Source organism: Phoca vitulina, unplaced genomic scaffold (assembly GCF_004348235.1).
Source record: "Phoca vitulina isolate PV1807 unplaced genomic scaffold, GSC_HSeal_1.0 scaffold81, whole genome shotgun sequence".
In the NCBI taxonomy this organism is placed as follows: Eukaryota; Metazoa; Chordata; class Mammalia; order Carnivora; family Phocidae; genus Phoca; species Phoca vitulina.
This window is the reverse complement of record NW_022589784.1, coordinates 3,621,510-3,641,252: the sequence shown is the minus strand read 5'-3', so window position 1 is coordinate 3,641,252 and position 19,743 is coordinate 3,621,510. Positions and strand designations below refer to the sequence as shown.

Sequence of the window (19,743 nt, the reverse complement as noted above, 5' to 3'; positions counted from 1 at the left end):
CCCCTGCTCCAGATGGAGGCCCAGAGCTGCGCCCAGGACACGGGAAGCCCGGGAAGCCAGGGTTTTCATCTGCTGCTGTGCCTCGGGGACGGGGCTGTGGGATCCAGAAACTGGCAGGAGTCTGGGACAAAGAAACAGGCCTGGGAGGGTACAAGCAGCCATGTGGTTCTCCTATTGCACACCGATGGGTCACGAAGGTTAATGCCAGCGAAGTGGCTCAGAAAGGAGAACCACAGAAGAGAGCAAACACCCAAACACCATGTCAACTCGACAGTGACCCCAGGGCAGCTCAGCCTCCTGCTGACTGCGGGGGGCGGGGGTGCTCCGGTGTGAATGCTGTCAAAGGAAGCCAGGCCAGAGAGCAGACCCTGGGCGCAAGGCCCCGAGGAGCTCCCTCTGAGGGCTCTGGTAAGAGGCTATAAGCCTGGCGGCTTCCTCTGGCCCGCGGAGGCAGACCAGCGCCCGAGGCCGGGGCCTCCCGCTCCGCTGTGGGAAGTCTGCAGGTGAACGGCAGCGGCACGCTGGCATCTGGCCTGGCCTGCTGGGCAACCACAGCTACCAGCACCCTCACAGGCCCATCCAGAGGCTCCAGAGGCGGCAGCCACGGCGCTGGGTGTGGGTCATGACTGGGGGCCGATGGGCTTGAAAGAGCAGCCCCTCTGATGCCAGAGACCCTGGGAAAAGGTTGGGAAAGGGTGCAAGAGGCAACTGGTCGGCCCTGACCGGCCCAAGCCAGGGCTGACGGGAAAGGCTAGAGTCTGCCATGCCATCAACCCTCCAGCACGCTTCCTCTGCAATGGCAAAAAGGCAACTACTTTCAGTTTTGCAGGCCAGGTGGTCTCTGGAGCAACTACCCAACTCCGCTGTTGCAGGCAAAAGCAGCCAGAGACCGCTTGTCAATGAATGGGTGTGGCTGTGTGCCAATAAAACTTTATGAACATGAAATCTGAGTTTCGTCTTAAGTGACGTGTTGCATTGTCTTCTTGTGATTTTTTGCACAACTCTTTAAAAATGTAAAAATCATTCTCAGGTTGAGGACCACACAAAGGTAACCTGCCAAATTTGGCCTTTGGGCCCCTGTTTGCTGACCCCTGCTCTAGAAGAAAGAACACAAATACCTGAAATTCACAGAGGCCGGCCACATGCAAGAATTTGGCATCTAATGTGCCAGCACAGAGGGAGCATGACAGAAAAGGGACAAGGGGGGTGGGGGGACTTCCTAAGAGCCTGAAGAAGGTGAAGAACCAAGTTGAAAGTTTCTAAAATCTGGAAAGTGGTTGGGGCTCCTGAGTGGCTCAGTCATTAAGCGTCTGCCTTCAGCTCAAGTCATGATCCCAGGGTCCTGGGATCGAGTCCCACATCAGGCTCCCTGCTCAGCGGGGAGCCTGCTTCTCCCTCTGGCCCTCCCCCATGCTCATGCTCTCTCTCTCAAATAAATAAATAAAGTCTGTTAAAAAAAAAATAAAAATAAAAAATAATAAAATCTGGAAAGTGGAGATGCTCTCCCTGGGTTCCGAGGAAGGTATCAGAAGGAACTGGCCCAAGCACAGATGGGGGTGGGCAGCTCAGGCCGGCAGAGAGAAGCCCTTGCTTAGGAAAAGCATCCTGGGATCCTCCCCCAACCCCACTATCCATTCCCTAAAATGCGGCCAAGGAGCCAGCAGGTCCCTGAGCACCACCCGACCTCAACCATCTCCCTGCCCCTGCCGGGTCTGCCTCTGACACACCTCAGCTGTGGTGTCTGCGAGGGGCCAGGTGCCTTCGCGGCATCTCCGGCCTCGACTAGTTACTGGGCAACAGAGCTTGGAAGAGGCAGAAACCGCCAGCCCGTTCCACCGCCGAAAAGCCTGCGGGCTGCCATCCAGCACTGCATGGCCAGGCGCCCCATGGCCAATGGCCACTCCCGGCTGAAGTCCTCGCCTTCCCGCCCCGCGGTCGGGGCAGCTGGGGTGGCTCTACGTGGGAGCCCGGCACAGGGCCCGGCCACCCGCCTGAGCCCCGGCTTGCGCAGAGCGCTTGCACACCACTCGCTCAGTAATTTCATGCTACACCGCCTGGCAATGTAAGCGTGGAAGCCCAATCTAAGGCGGCACTTCCCAAATGTCACTTGTTTGTGAACACATGGCTGAACCCAAAATTGCTTTTAATATCTGGGCAGTCCCTGCTGGCCCCACTGCGGTTCCGGCGCTGACAGCACCTCCAGGACAAGCCTGCAATCTTGTCCAGAGCTTACAACTCAATCGCAGCTCCCACCGCGGCCGGGGCTCTCGGCGCACACAGGCCCCACAGAATTCTCCGTGCACTGTCTCACCGTCCACAGTGCCCCATGGTCACGTGAGCAAAACCACACGCTCTGGGACATTCCATCATTCCTTTAGCTCAAAAGAAAAAGTCCTGGGGTGCCTGGGTGGCTCAGTTGTTAAGCGTCTGCCTTCGGCTCAGGTCATCATCCCGGGATCCTGGGATCAAGCCCCACATCGGGCTCCCTGCTCAGCGGGAAGCCTGCTTCTCCCTCTCCCACTCTCCCTGCTTGTGTTCCCTCTCTCGCTGTGTCTCTATGGAATAAATAAATAAAATCTTTGGAAAAAAAAAAGAAAAAGAAAAAATCCTGATGCTCCCACCTCTTCTCTTTCAGCGAAGCCCAGCATCTCTGCCAAAGACAGCGCCCCCCAGGATAACAATCCCGACACTCCTAACCCCCCAGGTGCCTCTCCAGTCTCTTTCCTGCAAAGCTCAGTTCCTTTTCTGAACTGCACTGAAACAGCGAAGCTAGAAAAGTGAGTGGTTAGAAACATAAAGGTGAGCCCATCCGTCTAGCCCTGAGCTGCCCACCAGAGGCAGGACGCAAGCCACCTGTGTAATCTTCAGTCTAGTCTCCACACTCAAACCGTGAAAAGAAACAGGCAAAATTCACTTTAATGATATATTTGGTTTAACCCAATCTATCCAAAAACATCGCCTACATAACCAGCACGAACCAATTATCTGTGTGATATTTCATGTCCGCTTGTCATGCACCGAACCTCGGACATGGCGCGTGTTACCCCACAGCTCAAGGCCACGACACCCACACACGGCCAGTGGCCTCCATGCTGATCCCCACGGGGTCACGACTGCTGGGTCTTGTGAGAAACCCTCCAACTGCCCCGGTCCTGGGCGCTGACTTGGAACTGGCCAAGCGATTCCTCAGAGGAACCCCCAGGCTCCAACTTGGGAGGCTGACGGGAAGCACCCTGTTTTCACACCGCACTGGCCCTGCTGGAGGGGGTTCTCCTGTTCCTCGTGCCCCAGTGCTAGAGAGACACCCATGAGTAACTGGGCTGTCTGCAGTGGAGAGAGGCTGATGGGCTGAAACCCTGGGCCAAAGCCTGAGCCCAGCCTGACAGGAAGAGTGTGCCATCTTCTGCAGAGGCCGGAACAGGGACCCAGGGCTGTGGTGGCAGTCCTCGGAGGAAGGCCCTTGGTACGAGCCTGTTCCCACCAACAGCCCCTCCTCGCAGCAAGGCCCTCTGAGACCCAGAACAGCAAATTTCCAGGAAAAGAATCAGAGGAGTCCTCTTGCCCTTCAGTGATCTCCATGGACGGCCCAGACACCAGGGCCCAGAGAGCAGGGTCCGCTGGGGAAGGAAAGCCCCCGGCTGCAGGTCACAGGCCCAATGCCTCCTCCCTGCTCGTTCCAGGTGAGGAACATTCTGGGGATGAGTTCACTGAGGATCCCAGAATCAGACCCTGGCGGAGAGACCAGGCCCCTGTCAAGTCTAAGCAGAGGCCACAGAGGCCCTGGTCCGAGGGAACGGGCTGAGAGGGGCTGACCCCCCGTTTAGACCCCTTCACAGGCTCTGCAGGCACTTACCTGAGTGGCCACCTTGCCATAATCAATCCACCGCAAAGTGGCGAAATTGGTAGATTCTGCACAGTTGAACCCGTGATTGAATCCAGCATGGTAGCCATAGGGAAACGTGATCATGAACTCCCCGGCCTCCTGTGTGATCTGAGGAGGAAAGAGCCGACAGGTGAGCAGGAGCGAACAGGCGAGGGGCGAGGCCCGGAGTCAGGAATGGCGGTTACCACGCGGCTCCCCCACCGGAAGCAGAGCCGGCCCGGGGCAGGCAGAGGCTGGTGGCCGACGCCACCAGGAGCCACCAGCCAGCACAGCAGGGCACGTGGACTCAAGGATTTCCCAACAAGTGCCAGGGAGCCCCAACTTCGGCAGCCAATGGACTTCTGCCCAGTGGAAGGTGGCTCCGCCTAAGTCCAAGGGCTCCAGCCAATTTCCCACGGGGCAGTAGGTGTGGCTGTGGCCTGGACAAGAGCTGCCACCAGCCCCGGGCGGGGCCCCAAGGTGACCGACGCATGGGGCTGTTGAGTGCCACGCCTCCAGGCACTCTCGGGAGGGAGGGGTTCTCCTGGTCTGGAGGCAGGTGGTCGTGTCCCGCCTGCTGTCCACCGTGGGATGTCCGGATACGGCTGGCATCAGCCACAGTGACCCCCCAGCACAGGGCGGGGCGTGCTCTAAGTACAGGGTCTTGCCCTTGTGAGGAAAATAGGTCTAGCTGCACACACGAAACGTTCCTGGAAAATGACCTAAGTCCTCTGGCTGTCATAAGCCCAGGTCTGTCCCTTATATCCCAGGAGGGGGCTCCTTCCAAGTGAGGTCAGAGAGGCCGGAGAACGGCGTGTTATAAGGACACAATGTCAAGGTCGGAACTCTGTCAAATGAGCTGATGATGGTTCCAGACCTATTCAAATGGTCTGATCCAGCCTCCAAAACAGAGACCCCAAACCAAGGAGCTGGGTGTGAGTGAGTGACAGGGAAGAGGGCCCACGAGGAGCCCAGACGGAAGCTTCTGGAACCTCCACCCCAAGGCCTGGAGGAAAAGGTGGGGGCTGTAGCCTCCCCCCTGGGCTCCCTCTCTCCTTCCCCCCGGGGTGGCACTGAGCCCTTCACCCAAGCACTCCAGAAGATGTGGGATCCAAAAGAAGGACAACAAGTTAACAGCGGTCACTGTCCCAGAACATGAGAGGTGGGGCTGGAGGCCCAATTCACGGATGTGGAAACCGAGGCTGGTGGCGAGAGAGTAACTCTGAGGTCCTTGACTGAAGATTCGGTAAAAGCCACAGATTACAGGTTGTCTGGAGTTGGGAGTAACCAGCGCCCCGAACAGGAACGGACCACCGCAGGCAGCCCCCCACCCAGCAATCCCCCCACCGTGAGATATGCCTCTGTCACTGAGGAGTACGTTTCTTTCTCGGGTTTCGTGAAATGGCTTCGCACGGACTGTGCTCTTGTGTCTGCCTCTGTCCCTCGGTGTGACTTCAGGTACTCTGTCCCTTCTCTCTCCTAAAGGGAACCGCGTTGTGTAGATGTATTGCTGGGTGCTTCCCCGTCCTCTGCCGACAGACCGTGGGCTGTTTCTGGAGTGGGGCTCTGGTGAGTGTTCGAGAACGCAGTGGGGGCCAGTCTACTTGCAGACACATGCCTGCATTCCTGCAGGGTCTCCTGGCGGCGGCACATCGGGTTCCCGAGAACCTGCCCAGCAGTTTTCTGCGACGGTCCCCCCATTCAGCATCCATGCTGGTGGTGGTGGGGAGTCCCCATCGCTTTCCTCCTCGCCGGCGTTTGGGGGTGTTCCACCAGGTGGGCCCAGGATCTCGTGGTTTCGATCCCCTTTCTCTGAGGCCTACGGGTGCCTATACCCCCTTTCGCAAAGTGTCTCCTTCTGCCCCCATTTATCAGGTTGTTCATCTTTCTACTGTAGCTTTGTAGGAGTTCTCAGGCTTGCTAATCTTTGTTTATTCCTCCAGAGAGATGAGCAGGAATTGCTGGATTCATTTAAGTCACCAAGAAGAAGTCAGACCCTGAGGGGGCGGGGGAGTGGGGGGTGGGGGGGCGGAAGACTTCCAAAAGCCAACCACGGAGTCAAAAATCAGTCAAAACTGACACAGCCTGGAGAAAAGCCAGTCCTTAAGAACAGGAAGATATTTTTCTTTTCAAGTAATGAATTGTACCAATCAAGGGAAGTCAGTGTGCATTAAGTTATATTTTAAAATTCCTGTCCAAGTGACAGGCGTGTGGGGGATGAAGCCCATGCACGGCAGGAGACTGGGGTGGGGAGAGAACACTCAGTGTCCCAGAGGCGCCAGCAACCTCCACCCCCCCCACCCTGGCCACAGCAAGGATTCTCTGGGCTGGCTCCGTGCACCGGGCTGTGTGAAATGGGTGGTAAATACAATTAAAATTAAAATGTAGGGATTTTTTTTTTTCTTTAAAAACGTAATTACTTATTTTCTTATCCTTTTTGAGCTGACCTTGGACAGCATCATCCAGCTCTCCCGCCGAGCTGGCTTGCCTCCCTGCCTCCCTCCCTCCCTCCCTCCCTCCCTCCCTCCACCAGGGTACCGGCAGGCACGAGGCCCGGCATGAGCGGGGAGTCTCCCGGGCACGCTGCGGGGTCCCCGCGGGGCCAGCTCTGAGAGCCGGGGTGTGAAGGGAGGTGCCTCCGGCCCCCACTCGGGCAGACCACAGTGCCTCGCCTTCCCGCACGACCCCTCCATAAACCAAGGCCTAGAACCGATGTGCTCAGGCTGGCAAGGAGACGATGCTCCTGTCACAAAACCGACATCCTGGTGGCTTCGTCTCAAGCCCACGGTGTCCATCCTCCATGTCACCACCGTCCACATTATCCCGACAATAAATTAGAAGGCACTTGGGATGATGGATAGGCCGTGTGGCAAAGTCATAAGCAGAGCAGGGAACGCCGGCGCACACGCCAGTCATGGAGGAAGCCTGACTTCAGCTGCTTCCCCCAGCGCTCGCAGGATAAATGAGGAAGTCCATGGCAGATTACAGAAATACACACTTTTAATTATTAAAAAGCTCTGCTATTGATCTGCTTTTTCTTTTAGAAGTAAATACCATTACAAAGATTTATAAGTGGAGCGTGGGAGTCACTCCCCCCCGGGCTGCCAGGAATTCAGATGAGGGGACCCACATGGACCCGGACGGGGCATTCATCTGGAGCCTAACGCTGCTCCCTGCTCACTGCTGGCCCAGCCTCGGCCTTCACCCCGCAGGCCCGTGGGCAGCCGGGGGCTGGGCTGGTGGCAGGGGAGCACGGCCTCTGAGAGCCAGCTGCCCCAGGGCCAGGAGGCCCCCGCCTTCAGGTGCCTTCAGGCATTTCGTGCACCAAGCACAGTGCCACGCGGACAGCGACGCAGGGGAGGGGACGCCTCTGACCGGCCTCTCTCTCGCTCTCTCTCTAGGAAGCACCGCCTGGGAGAACGCTCTCCACAACCCACAGGAAAGCAAGTCCTTCTCACTCCTGGGAGCAATGCCGTGTCTGTCCGTGAGGTTCCCGGTAACCGGCGGTGTTCAAATCACAAGACGAGGAGAGGAGACGGGGGCATGGAAACCTGCGTTTCTCAGGGCAGAACGTGCCACGCTCTGAAGGACGAGCCCGACAGCGAGAGCGAATCCCCGATCTGAGCACTGATGCTGTGGGCGATGTGATTGAAATGTCAGAAGCAATTTCCAACTCGCTGACACTCCTAGCAAGAGTGCGGCATGAGGATCTGATTGCAGAACTTGCTCCCGTACCCGACAAATGCTCTTGTACGGAGACCTCCAGGAACCAGAATCCCAGAAGCGGCCTCCTCTCCCCGGCCTGCCCCCACTACCCAGCCCAGAGTCTGCTCGGGCCTCTCCGGAAGGTTCTGGGCACATCCCTCTGGTCCAGACCACCCTGGGGACACAGGCCTAGACCTTCCCATCCAGGAGGCTTGTCTGCAGGGAAAGGCTTGCCTGCGGTGGATACCTGCTGAGCCCCACCCCAGGGCAGAGCCCCTGATGAAGGCCCAGACCCAGGTGCTGGCCTTCCACCCCCCACCCCTGCACCCTGACTGCCCAGCTTCAGGCCTCATTCATCACAGCCTTTCCCGGGGACAAGCGGAGCACTCCCTGGACCAGCAAATTGAATGAGTTCAGTCTCCACGCTGTGGGAGAGCCAGATATTTCATTTCTAAACAGGTATTCATTCTTGCAAAGGACATCTGCAGTGGGCCATGGGGTGCGGCCAGAGATCAGGACGAAGCGGGGGGCAGAGGGGCCTGCCCAGTTGTTCTGTGGCTTCCTGGGAAGTTGGCAGGAGCTGCCCCTCCACTGCGACCCCAGCCCTGTAGGACCCTGCGGGGAGGTGGGGGGGGGGCAGCCAACAGGCACACAGGGCAGGGGACTGAGCGTGGGAGTGGGAGTTATGTAAGGCAAGACCCCACCCAACTCTCCCCTCTTCCGTCCTCACTCCCCACCACAGTAGAGCTGGAGGCTTCTGCAGGCTTAAGAAGCCAGCGTCCTGGGACATTGGTGGTCCCCTCGGCCGGGGCCCCAGCAGCCCCTACGTACCCGGCTGAACGGGATCCCATACTTCTTGAGGATGATGGGCGAGATGAGGGTCATCTTGTGCCGCAGGAAGGCATCACAGCCCTGGGAGCTCCCGGGGAAGAACCCTGGAGCAGGAAAGATGGGCGTCAGTCTGGTGGGCCAGAGCTGAGCAGGCCTCTTTTGGGCAGCATTCGCCTCCCATCAGGCCTGCGGCTCCAAGGGAACAAAATGCACACGACCCTGCCGGTTAGTGAGCCCAGAGCCAAGGGTGGGCCAGGGCCATCTGTGCAACAAAGTGTACCCCCAAAGTCACAGATGGGGTGCAGGCCAGGGCACAGCTGCACAGAACTCCCCTCTGAGCACCCCCCACATAAAACCCGCCACGTGGCACGCGCCCAGTCGCTCAGCCGAGGCAATCGTGCAGCCGGGGAGACGGGACACGGGAACAGATGCTCTCAACCCAGGGAGCCGTGAGCAGTGCCCCCCCACAACCAAGTCTGCAGCGAAGAGGGAGGGGGCCCCCTATGTGGGCACGGGCTCCCCTGGGCTCTTCCCACACGTGGTCCCCACGGCAGGCGGAGGCGGAGGCTCCGCCTTCCGACTGACTGTCCGAAGCCCGCGGTGCGGTGGGAAAGGGGCAGAGCAGCCTGGGCCAGGCCTGACCGTCTGCTCCACAAGGTGGTTCACGTTGGGCTGTGCTTCCTGTCTCACAGCATATACCACATAACTCATTTAAAACAATGTTTGTTAAGTGCACGGAAGGCAGACCATCAGCTCTACTTGCTCAGAAAATGTGTTTCACTAACTCACTCGTTGGCCGAAGCTCCCACCAATGACGTGTAGGTCTTGAGGTTAAAGAAAAGCCCCAGGATTCCACGCAAAGGTGCTGGGCTCCTCACCCGAACCGTCACCGAGAGGCAGCCAAGAAGGGCTGCCTCACAAACTCGGCAAGGTCTGGGATGTGCCACAGCAGTGGCCGGTTCTTCCAGGGTCCAGCTCCCTCCAGGACTGACCCCCAGGAACAACCGGCCTGGGGACCCTCCCGGGGTCCGACCCAGACCGTGGGCCCCCAGCCTCCAGGCCAGTGCACACCCCCGACGGGTGGCCAGTTAGAGGGCACACTTGCGTGTGTATGGATGTGCTGTGTACGGACACAGGGCCTCACCCACACACCTGCTGGTGGCGGGGCGGGGGGCGCTTCTAAGCGACAGTGTTGGGGGTGGGGGCTGGGAAGCCCGCCGGCAAGGACACGACTGTGACTGCGAGGTTCTAGAAAGTGCGAGGGATTACTGAATCCAGCGACTTTCCTCGGTGCTAAAAGTGTTTCAATTAGAGTTATAGCCCCTGCTGCCCGGCCCGCGGCCTCTCTGCAGTCCCTCTTTTTAATGCACAGTTTAAGTGGCTCTCATTAAAGCTCTAATAAAGGCGCACATTTTAAGTGATTAGCACCAATAACGCGCCAACACATTAATGCTCTCTCCATGGGCTCCACGACTCTCCCAGCGAGCCCATTTGGAGCTCGGCTATTCATTTTCCATATTCATCGCAAACTCATTCCATCATCTCAATAATGGAGTCTGTGACGCATGTCCCCCAAAAAGTTTGGAAGGGACACGGAGGAGGGCAGTGACTCACTTGCCCTAGAACCTCTCCCATCCTCCCTCTGAGGAGGGGCGCAGGGGACGCATGAGGCCAGCCCTCCCACCAACGCCACGCCTTCCCACCCTCCCCCAGGGCAGACAGCCCTGGTCCCCGTGCCGAGGAGTGACTTAATGAGTCCACACTGATTACGAAGCAACGATGGGGTGGCCCCCACAGGCCTCTGGCTCCTGGCTCCTCCTCTCCCAGCACCCCGCCCCCCGAGCCTCCCGCATGTGCCCAGAAAGCAAACCAGGCCAGATCTAGGGACAGCAGGGCCTCGGGGACAGGAAGGACGTGGGGAGCAGGCCCAGCTCCAGGGAGAGTGGCCATGGCCCCAAAGGATCCCGGTTCTAGCTTTTCTAGGTGGCACTCAGATCATCCAAGACTTTTCTTTTCTGATAGAAAAGGCACAGAAAGGAAGAACACGCTGGGCGTGGCTAACTGCAAAATCCCAGGGGACACTAAGCAGAGACGTAGGCAAGGGTGGGTGATGCCAGCCCTGTGGTCACCAGAGAGCACCCGGGTGGACCATTCAGTGGCGCTTTCACCCATGGCTGTGTAGGGGTGAGAAGCTCAACAGTGGCCCCCCCAGATGTCCACGTCCTGCTCCCCAGAACCTGGGACTATGTTCTCTTCCAAGTGGCAGGGGCTCCACAGATGGGATTAAGTGCAGGACCCTGAGATGGGGGCCCCAGTGTCACCACAGGGTCTCCATGGGAGCGAGGCAGAGGGAGGCCATGTGACCACAGACCCGGCCACAGGCTGGAGCCAGCGCCTCTGGAGGCCGGAACGGGTGGGAAAGCCTGCCCTGAGCCACGGGAGGAGCCAGGCCAGCCCACGCCTGGGTTTAGCCCAGCGAGGCCCATGTTGGACTCCTGACCTCCAAACACGAGGGAATGAGCCTGGGGGGTTAATTTGGGCTCTTTTAGGGCAGTTTCAGGTTCACAGCAGAAACAGAATCACGCTGTTTGGAGCCACTGACTCCATGATTTGTGACAGTGGCGACAGGAAAAGAAAACAACAGGGAAAAATATTTTTTAACTTATATTTTGAAATTAGTATTTGTAGTCTAAATTTGCATTTTAAAAAAATACGGTGGGAAAACATTTTAATTTGGTTTTTATTTTAGATCTTAATAAATAAGAGAAATCGCTCTTTGCTAGGACCGTGACTGGCATTTCCACGGTGAGAAGCATGCTCCTGATAGTGGGGTTCAGCCCTGCCCGTGAAGACAGAGTCCGGGTTTCCAACAGAAAGGTGAACACGACAACAGGGCCTGCCTCGGGGCTGGGCGGGGCTGGGCCTGGGGGTCTGGCCCCACCCTCTGACAAGCCTCCCCGTCCTCGTCCTCGGGGAAGCTGTGTGTAGCAGCCGTTTGCTGAACAGATGGGCGACTCTGGGGGCAGCTAGGACGGGAGGCCCATTTTCCAGAAAGCTCCACCATTTCCATCTCCAAAGTCAACACGGGCAGGGGAAGAGCACGGTGGGCATTCTTTAGGGGAAGGCAGGAGGAAGGGACAAAGGACAGCAGCAGGACATTAGGGAGGCTGCACCAACGCTGAGTGATGGCTTCTGGAAGATTTTGTGGCTGCCAGGGGAGAGGGGTCAGGCTGCCTGTCACCGCCACCCAGAGGGTCAGGGTGATCGGATGGGCCCCTGCACTGTCCCAGCAGCTCCTGAACAACAGGGCCGGCTCCCCAACCACCCCGCCAGCCTAGGGGCTGCCTGCCAGTGAGGGCCAGACTCTTCGGGCCAGCGGGGTCTCTTCACATTGTCCCAGGCGCTTACAGCCACCTGGCGTCAGAACAGAGAGCAGGGCACCGTGACGGGGAGCAATGCGGGAACCCCACCAGCCCCTCTGTCGGGGTGGTCGGGGGCCTCAGCGTCACCCAGTTGGGGGTCTGGCTTGTCTCCAAGGATCCTACGTCCTGAGGGTCTGCCTTTACCCCAAGTGGTCAGTGCCTCCTCTCCAGACACAGCCTGGGACCCTCCCTGACAAATCCCCTCAGCCCAAGAGACCCCTGAGGGGCTGCTGGAGGGGATGTCTGCAGAGGGAGCCCAGGGAGGCAGCCCGCGCACACACAAGCAGACAGCCTGCGGTCACCATGCAGCTGCGGGGCACAAGCACTGGACTGCTCGTTTTCCAGACTAAGCGCAGACTGTAAGACCTAGAGGAGGGCATGATGCAGTGCCAGGCGCCGGGAGGAAGATAAAAGAATGCGGCTGCCCTCCCCGGCCCGCGGGAGCCTGCAGTCACGTCTGGCAGCTCCGTGCTAACAACCCGGGAAAAAGAGAGTTGAAAGCAATGGCATCCTGTGCATCATTCACGATGTGACAAACCCCATGGGGGGGGGGGGGCACAGCGATCTGATCACGAGTGGGAAAGGAAATGGCAAAATCAGACGGTGACATCTTCGGGCACGCCACCACACCCAGAGACGGAAACTCGCACAGACAGGGAGACCCAGGACCCCCACGCCTGCCCGCCCGCGGCCCAGCCCCCAGCCCCCAGCCCGGGGGCGTGGACACCTACCGATGGCCAGCCGCTCCAGGCGCTTGCCGTGCTCAGGCGGGATGGCGTACCTACGAGAGAAGGGAGGCACGTCAGACGCAACGTCGTGTGGCCACCACGCATCTGAGGGGCCCCGGGGCTGCGGCCACGGCCTCAGAGCAGAGCTGAGCTGCAGCCACCGTGGGCGTTGTGAGAAGGGTGAAGGACAGCGGGGAGGCTGTCAGGGCAGGGACCCACCTGGAAGGCCACGGTCTGGGGCCCCCACAGGCTGTGATGGCCTTCCCGGATGCCAGGCTGGACATGCTCCCCACTCAGTGGCACTTAACGTTTACTCCATGAGGCTTAAAAAGCAAAACCTAAAAAAGCGAGCACTGGATTGGAGCTGCAGGGGAGGGGCCGGAGGGGGGGCGGAGAGGAGACCGGGGAGCCCCCCCCGCCCCCCTTGGCAGTCTCCTTGCCTCCCACTCCCCTAGCCCCGGGAGCCACCCAGGAAGAAGCCTCAGCAATGAGAAACACTCCATTTGTCACCACTGCCTAAGTTTTATTTTTACACATTTTACATTTGAAAGATTCCTGAGGCTCCGTCATAAATAAGAAAGATGGAAAGTGAAAGTTTGCAAACAGATGAAGCCAGAGTGACATCCGCTAACACTGTGTGCGGAAGCCGGCGTGCTGGGACGGCGGGGACTCTCTCCCGACGGGGACAGCCTGGGCACGGGGTGCCGAGGGGCCCCACCCAGCTGACACACCACCCCGGACTGGGCAGGATGAAAACCTCCGTGTTCAGGCACAGGCGGGCAGAACTGGCATGTGGGTCCATAACGCCACCAAGCTATAAGCACGGGCCGTCTGTCTGTCCTAAGAAGGACGGGGCACAGTAAAGACTGTCTACACAGCTACTATAGCAGACCTGAGTCCCATCTGGGAGAAACTCCAGGGCTGCGCTTCCCGCCCAGGGGTGACCCTGCCGCCAGGGGACACGGGGCCATGTCTGGGGACATCTGCAGTTGTCACGACCACAGGACAAGGTGCTCCTGGCATGGAGGGGGTGGAGCCGGGGATGCTGCTCAGCCCCCACAGCACCCAGGGACGCCGCGCAATGACCCACCCCACGTCCACAGTGCCGAGGGGAAAGACCCTGTGTCAGCACACCTCACATTCTAGAACGAGTCAGACATGGGGGCGCATGGTGCAGCAAGCCCTCCACCCTCCCTCACAGTGCGGGAGGCAGGACAGAAATAGCCCAGGACATGGAAGCCGGCCCAGGCTCTGCAGCTGGCTCAGTCCATTCCAATCGAGAGGGCTATTATTGCTTTTTAATAAAATAAAAGGGGGCAGGGCCAAAAGATAAGGCGGTCTCTAATCTACCAGGATAAAAATAATTAATTTCTGGGCACACCCGCAGGGCCCTGGAGGAGATGGCCCTGCACCTTCAATTCTGTTGTCGGCGGAGAATTTTCCACTGTCTGGACAAAGATGAGGTGACTCTTCTTTAAACAGCCTTTTATCACTTACATAAGGATGATAAAAGTTAATCCCAATCCAAAGCACCTTTGTGGGATTAACGTCCCCCCCAAACAAGGAAATGAAACATTCCGGTCCTTCTGGGAAGATGCCGGAGGATGGGAGCAACTAATTTATGGCTCCAAGGCTGTGATGATTAATGCAATATCCCCAGTCTACAATGCTGCTTTCACTTAATTACCGCCTGTAATTGGGAGTTGTAAAGATAAGATTAATTGAATCTGGTGGATGTTAAAAGTTTAATACGTTGGAAGGTGGCTCCTCTGTTATCGGAAAGTACAGGCTGCAGGACGCTGGGCCGAGCGTTCAGAAGAGCGGCCCCTGGAGGGATTATACAGCACGGGTGGACGGGAAGCCGGCAGCCGCGGGGACTTCTGGCTCCAACGGCCAAGGGAAAGCTGCCCTCCCACCACTCGGAACAACCCAGCGACAGCCTCGGTGCCCAGAAGCCCCAACGCCAGGGATGTGCCCCCCAGCCCACACCCCCCCCGGCGCGGCCTCGGTAAGAGGCAAGCCTCAGATCTCAGCGGAAGGCAAGCAGAACGGGGGCGTGGGTCCTTCCGACACACAGCTCTGAGCGAGCTCGGGCCGTCTGTACGGCTCCTTCCGACGGCGGCGAACCCTGTGGGCTGTAGGCTCCCACGGAGCCCTCTCTCCACGCCACGGCCCTCTGGGTGCCCTGGGACGCCCCCCGCAATGGGGGCCCAGGTGAGCTGGCTACACAAGTAGCTAGCCTCCCAACAGGGACGGACACTTGCCCCTGGAGAAAAGTCCCCCCAGGCCCCAAGAGGCCCCCACAGCAGAGCCTCGTCACCCTGGTCACAGCCCCATCCTGCATCCCGCCACCTGGAGGGGGCATCCCTGACTCTCGGGCCTGGCTCGGGGAGGAAAGAGGGACACGCAGCCATCTGGGTGGGGCATGTCTGCTCACCAACCCCCGAGGCAGGAGCAGCTGTCTGGCCATCAGCGAGCGAGCTCCCGGGGCCATAAAACAGAGTTGGTTTTATTGGTCACCGACATGGGAGCAATCTGTCTCGCTCCCCAGGACCTCCGTCCCCATCACAGGGTCAAACTTCACGGCCAAAATCAATCCACTTGGCCGGCCTGCAAACCCCTCTGGACATGCAGCCCCAGTCGGTTGGTGACAAAGGGTTCTTGCATGGTTTCCTCAGACAGTCTCCCCAGGTGCTCTGGTCCAGTCCACTCCGGGTGGCCAGCAGGAGGCCTACCCCTGGCCCCTCTCGCCACTCTCGCTCAACCCCAGAGCCCTCTCAGAACTTCCACTGGCTCTCCCCATCCCTCTCTCAGCCAGTGTCAGGAAACCCCTCCGGCAAGGCTGGCTTCCCCTCGCAAGCTGCTGCCCATCGGCCCTGATGTCGTCCCCTTGGTCCAACAGCGCAACACCTCCCCCAGGGCCAGCCACGTCCCACCCTGAGACGGCACCTGGCAACATGCTCCTCCCCCAGGCTTGGGCTTGGGTCTGAGGCCCCAGCACCCAAGTCACGGTGGAAGAATCTGGAGAAGCTGGATAAAGGAAGTGGGCAGGACAATCTCCGGAACCTGGTGAGCCATGAGAAGGCTAGCAGACTGGAGGCTTCAGAGAGCAGAACCAGAAATGGAGGAGTGCAGGGGCGGGGTGGGGTTGTCCTGGGGAAGGCTGCAGAAGGAATGGCCACCTGTGAGGGAATCGCTCGGACTCCTTGCTTGCAGCAGTCTGAGGGACACACAATGTGTCCCGGTCCTGAAGCGGGCCGGGCAGGAGTCTGGAACTTTCTACACAGTGTCCCGCTTGGGGTCTTTATCTCTGTATTTCACCAGCCCTTCCCCTTCTGCATGTTCTCTCTGCTTTTGAACGTTCTACACTAAGTACTTCTGGGCAACACTAAACCAGAAAGTCCTGGAAGTCGGCACTGTCGGAACGGTATCCCTGGCAACCACTCCAGGTGACCCTGCAGAGGCTGCAGCAGGACCAGATAGGCTCCATAACTCCCGGTTTAATGCCGTGGAATTGCCCAGAAGGCCGACAGAGCCAGATTCAGGCATCATTTGCCAGACGCCCTTTTTGGAAAGGCAGTTGTCTGCAGACATCAGGGGCCTCGGGTAGAAAATAAAACAGTTTTAGATTAGGAATAAGGTACATGGGAGGCAACGGGAGACCCCAGGCCCCGGGCCCCCCAGGTGAGAATACAAGACGTGCGAGGCACAGTGATTGAAAGACCACTACTGTCCAGCCATTTCACGGCCCAAACGACCGGCCAACCAGAAGGAACATGCTTCAGGCGTGATGGTGAGCTGCCAGACCCGCACCCAGACACCGCGTTCCCGAAGGAAGCAACACCCAGGTCTGGGGAGGGACCAGATGGGCCACTCCAGGACGGTGGGCGTCCCCCAGCCTTCCCTGTGTTTCCTGCTCCTTCATTTACACTTTGAGGTACTCAGAGGGAATGCAACCCCCCCAATCACGGCCACCCCAAGAAGCCAAAGCTGAAACCCGCAAACCTGCCCACAAGGCCGGGTCCAGAGCAATGAGCAATCACATCCGAGCCCTGCAGCCCGACACACAGGGGGGTCTGACCTGTCTACGAGTGCAGCCTGGACGCTAGAGAGGTGCACCATCCGGCCCACCCTGTGTTTCTGCTATAACACTGAGGCCAGGGGGCGAGAGGTCTCGCCAGCCCTGCGGAGGCCAGGCCTGAGCCCAAGCTGGTGGCAGAGCTGTCTTGGGGACACTGCGTGGCCCCAGACGTCAGGAGGCTTCTGCCTGCTTGGGTCACAACAGACTCGGGGGCCTAATATACTCCAGGGCTTGTGACGCCAGACAGGTGGCGGGTGCTTGGGTGGGCGGAGGCCTCAGCCTGGCAGCCAGGCGGCTCTTGGGGCCGGACAGGGCTGGGTAATTAAAAGGAGAGGCGTCCTCTGCGGCCTGCACTGCTTGCGGGCCAAGGGACAGGCCCCCGCCATTTTACTGACTCACCGGCCGGGGAGAGTCTTCCTGTCCGCCGGGGAAGATGCTATTAATAGTGTCATTTTCTTGGTGTTTTGTTTATTCCCCCGGAATGGCTTGATGGATGTGAATAATTATCAGACTATAAAAGCCAGCAAATGTGCTATTTTCTATCGCTCTAAATCATCAAACAAATAAAGTGTGAAACAGCATTTTTGAATATAATTTTCCCCTCTAATGGCTTAGAATTATTATCAAGAACAATGAAAATAAATAAGCAAATGCCTTGTGAGTTAAAAATTAAATGAGTGTGTCATGAAGAGGAACACAGACCATCTTGGAGAGCAGGGACCTGCTCAGGAGCCATTAGTTACGATGATGATGAGCAGCAAGGCTTTGGGCCATGCAGGCCCCCTTCCAGCCAGAGGCGTGAGTGCCCGCGGCCGCCTGGCCTGGGGTGGGGTGGCAGGATGCCTTGGACGAGGGTACTGGGGTGCCTGCAGCATGGCACCTGTGCGCCCAGCTGACCCCCAGCAGCCCCAGGATCCTGAGTGTTGTTGCCCCACACGGCCCCCATGGGGACAGCCACATGGAACCTCAGAAAGGCTGCTGGGGGGGCGGCCTCTGCCTCTCCTCTCCCGGGCCATGGACCAGCGATGCCAGAGGGATTGCTGACTCTCAGACCACCAAGAAAACCCACGCTCATGGGGCAAAGGATGAGCAACGTGAGACTCCGGCGGAAGGAATCCCACCCACCCCACGGAGCCCAGGGGCTGTGCCGGCGGGCCACCCCTCATTTTTTCAGACGTGCTGGCTGCCCCAGCCTTCCGGGCTCCGTTACAGGTGGACTCAGGCCCCTTGCCAGGAGAGCAGCATTTCTACGGTACGTTCTCCTGCCTGCTGCAAGGGTAACAAGACTTGCTGGGGGCAAGGCTCTCAAATCCCCAACCACCCTTCTCGTGAGGCCCCTCAGCCCCTCCTGGGGCCCCCGCATGGAACTGTCTTGCTCGGAGTCAAGATGTGCAACACCGTGACACTTTTTCCCCCCCCAAGACTCATGCGACTCTCTGCCGGTGACAATCGCCAAGCCTGACAGCTTCCACTTGTACGAGGCTCCCGGCGATCAGGTGCCATGATGTGAAGGCTCATCTCCCTGGCCTTCCTCTCTGTTGAGGAACACATGCCAAGAGCAGGGGTCCAGCCAGGAGCGCTTTGAAAATGTCAGCTCAGCCTGACGCGTGTTGGAGGGTGAGGAAGTTAATTTCACACTGTGTGCACAAGGCCTGGGCAGACAGGCCCCTGGCCGTTTAACATGCTATAATTACGGAAACAGAAACAAGAAGGCAGAGGCCACTGGAAGTGCTGAGACCATGTGTCAAGTTGGAGGCCACCTGGCATGAGCCAGCCGCGCACACAAGCCCAGGGCTCCCATGTGCTGGGCATGCAGAAAAGCCGTTATTGCTGCAATCTTCAAACACAAAGCCCTGTATCGGCCCACACAGCCGGCACCCGCTCTAGCCACATGTTGGCTGGACAGTTCCAGCACACGGCCCCGTGGTCTGGGCGGGCCAAGCAGAACGACCTAGTCAAGGAATGGGCTGCCCCACAAACCTCCCAGCTGCCAGGGCACCATCTCTGAGTTGGTTAGTGGAGCAGGAAGGCCCAGAGAAACACAGTCACGAGTGGTCACCCCTCATCTGGTGACCACTGAGACGAGCCATATCAACTGGATCTACTGAAATGTCCAAGCACATCAGGTGACTTCTGTGTCCAGCGTTTCATGCATGGCAGGTAAGTTATGCCTCGATAAATCTATTAACAAGGCCCCAGCCCTGTGGACATGGGAGCGATGAGTCAGTCCCTGCCCTAGTTTCTGGGCTCAGTGCCAGAGATGCACCTGGCCCTTCAGTGTCTTCTAGGCCTTGAACCAAGGTATCCACCAGGTTAATATGAGCCCGGTCAGGGGAACCAGAAACCTACATATAACCCCTCTGGAAAAGGCACCAGGCCCTGGTGGTTTTACTGAGAGCCCCAAAAAAACATCACACTAAAGGGCTGTGCCCACTTATGCACATGGTTACCAAACAGACAAGGAGATCAGATGCTACTGAACTCCTTCTATGAATCTGGCATATTTTTGAATGAATGAATGGGAAACCCTGTCACCAACACAGAGCAAAGACACACAGGAAAATGATAGGCCAGTCTCACATAGCTGCAAAGTCCTAAGTAAAATCTTAGAAAATCAGACACCGAGGGTCTTGTAATCCCCAGGGTTGCAAAGACAGTCCAACAAACAGAACTCTATGTAAAACAGCAAGCCATTCAGTATAAAAGTCCTTAGCCAACTAGCCTAGGAGGGACCTCCCCATGGTCATGGTTCATGATGAGGCAGGAGAGGCATTCTGGAAAGTTGGGAACAAGGAAAGCCGCCCATTATGACAGCACTCATCAGCGCCATACTGAAGATGCTAGCCGCTGTCATGGCTCAAGAAAAAAAATAAAAAGACAGTAACAATTAGAAGGGAAGAGACAAACTCTTTTATTAAAGCACGGGGACAGGAGGACCCATGGGCAGAAAGATGTGCTGCCAAAGTGACAAACTCTTTTATAAACAACACAATGTTCGACCTGGGAAAGCTAAGAACAAGCTGGTAAACAACAGAATGAAGCATTCCAGTAAGGAAGCAGAACGATCGGCGTGCGGACAGCCTGACATCCTCTGCACCAGAAAGACATTCACAG

At 58.0% G+C, this 19,743-nt stretch overlaps 1 protein-coding gene across 9 annotated transcripts in view; it reads right to left on the bottom strand.

Annotated features, from left to right (window-relative positions):
- Nucleotides 1-19,743, bottom strand: part of KDM4B (lysine demethylase 4B) — a 134,651-nt gene that overhangs the window by 43,758 nt on the left and 71,150 nt on the right. For all 9 annotated transcript variants that reach the window (XM_032394529.1, XM_032394530.1, XM_032394531.1 and 6 more), the window contains 3 exons: nt 12,552-12,601; nt 8,399-8,502; nt 3,854-3,991 (listed from right to left, as the gene is read on the bottom strand). In XM_032394529.1, coding sequence (XP_032250420.1) covers nt 3,854-3,991; nt 8,399-8,502; nt 12,552-12,601 — 292 coding nt within the window. The remainder of the gene's footprint in view (nt 1-3,853; nt 3,992-8,398; nt 8,503-12,551; nt 12,602-19,743) is intronic.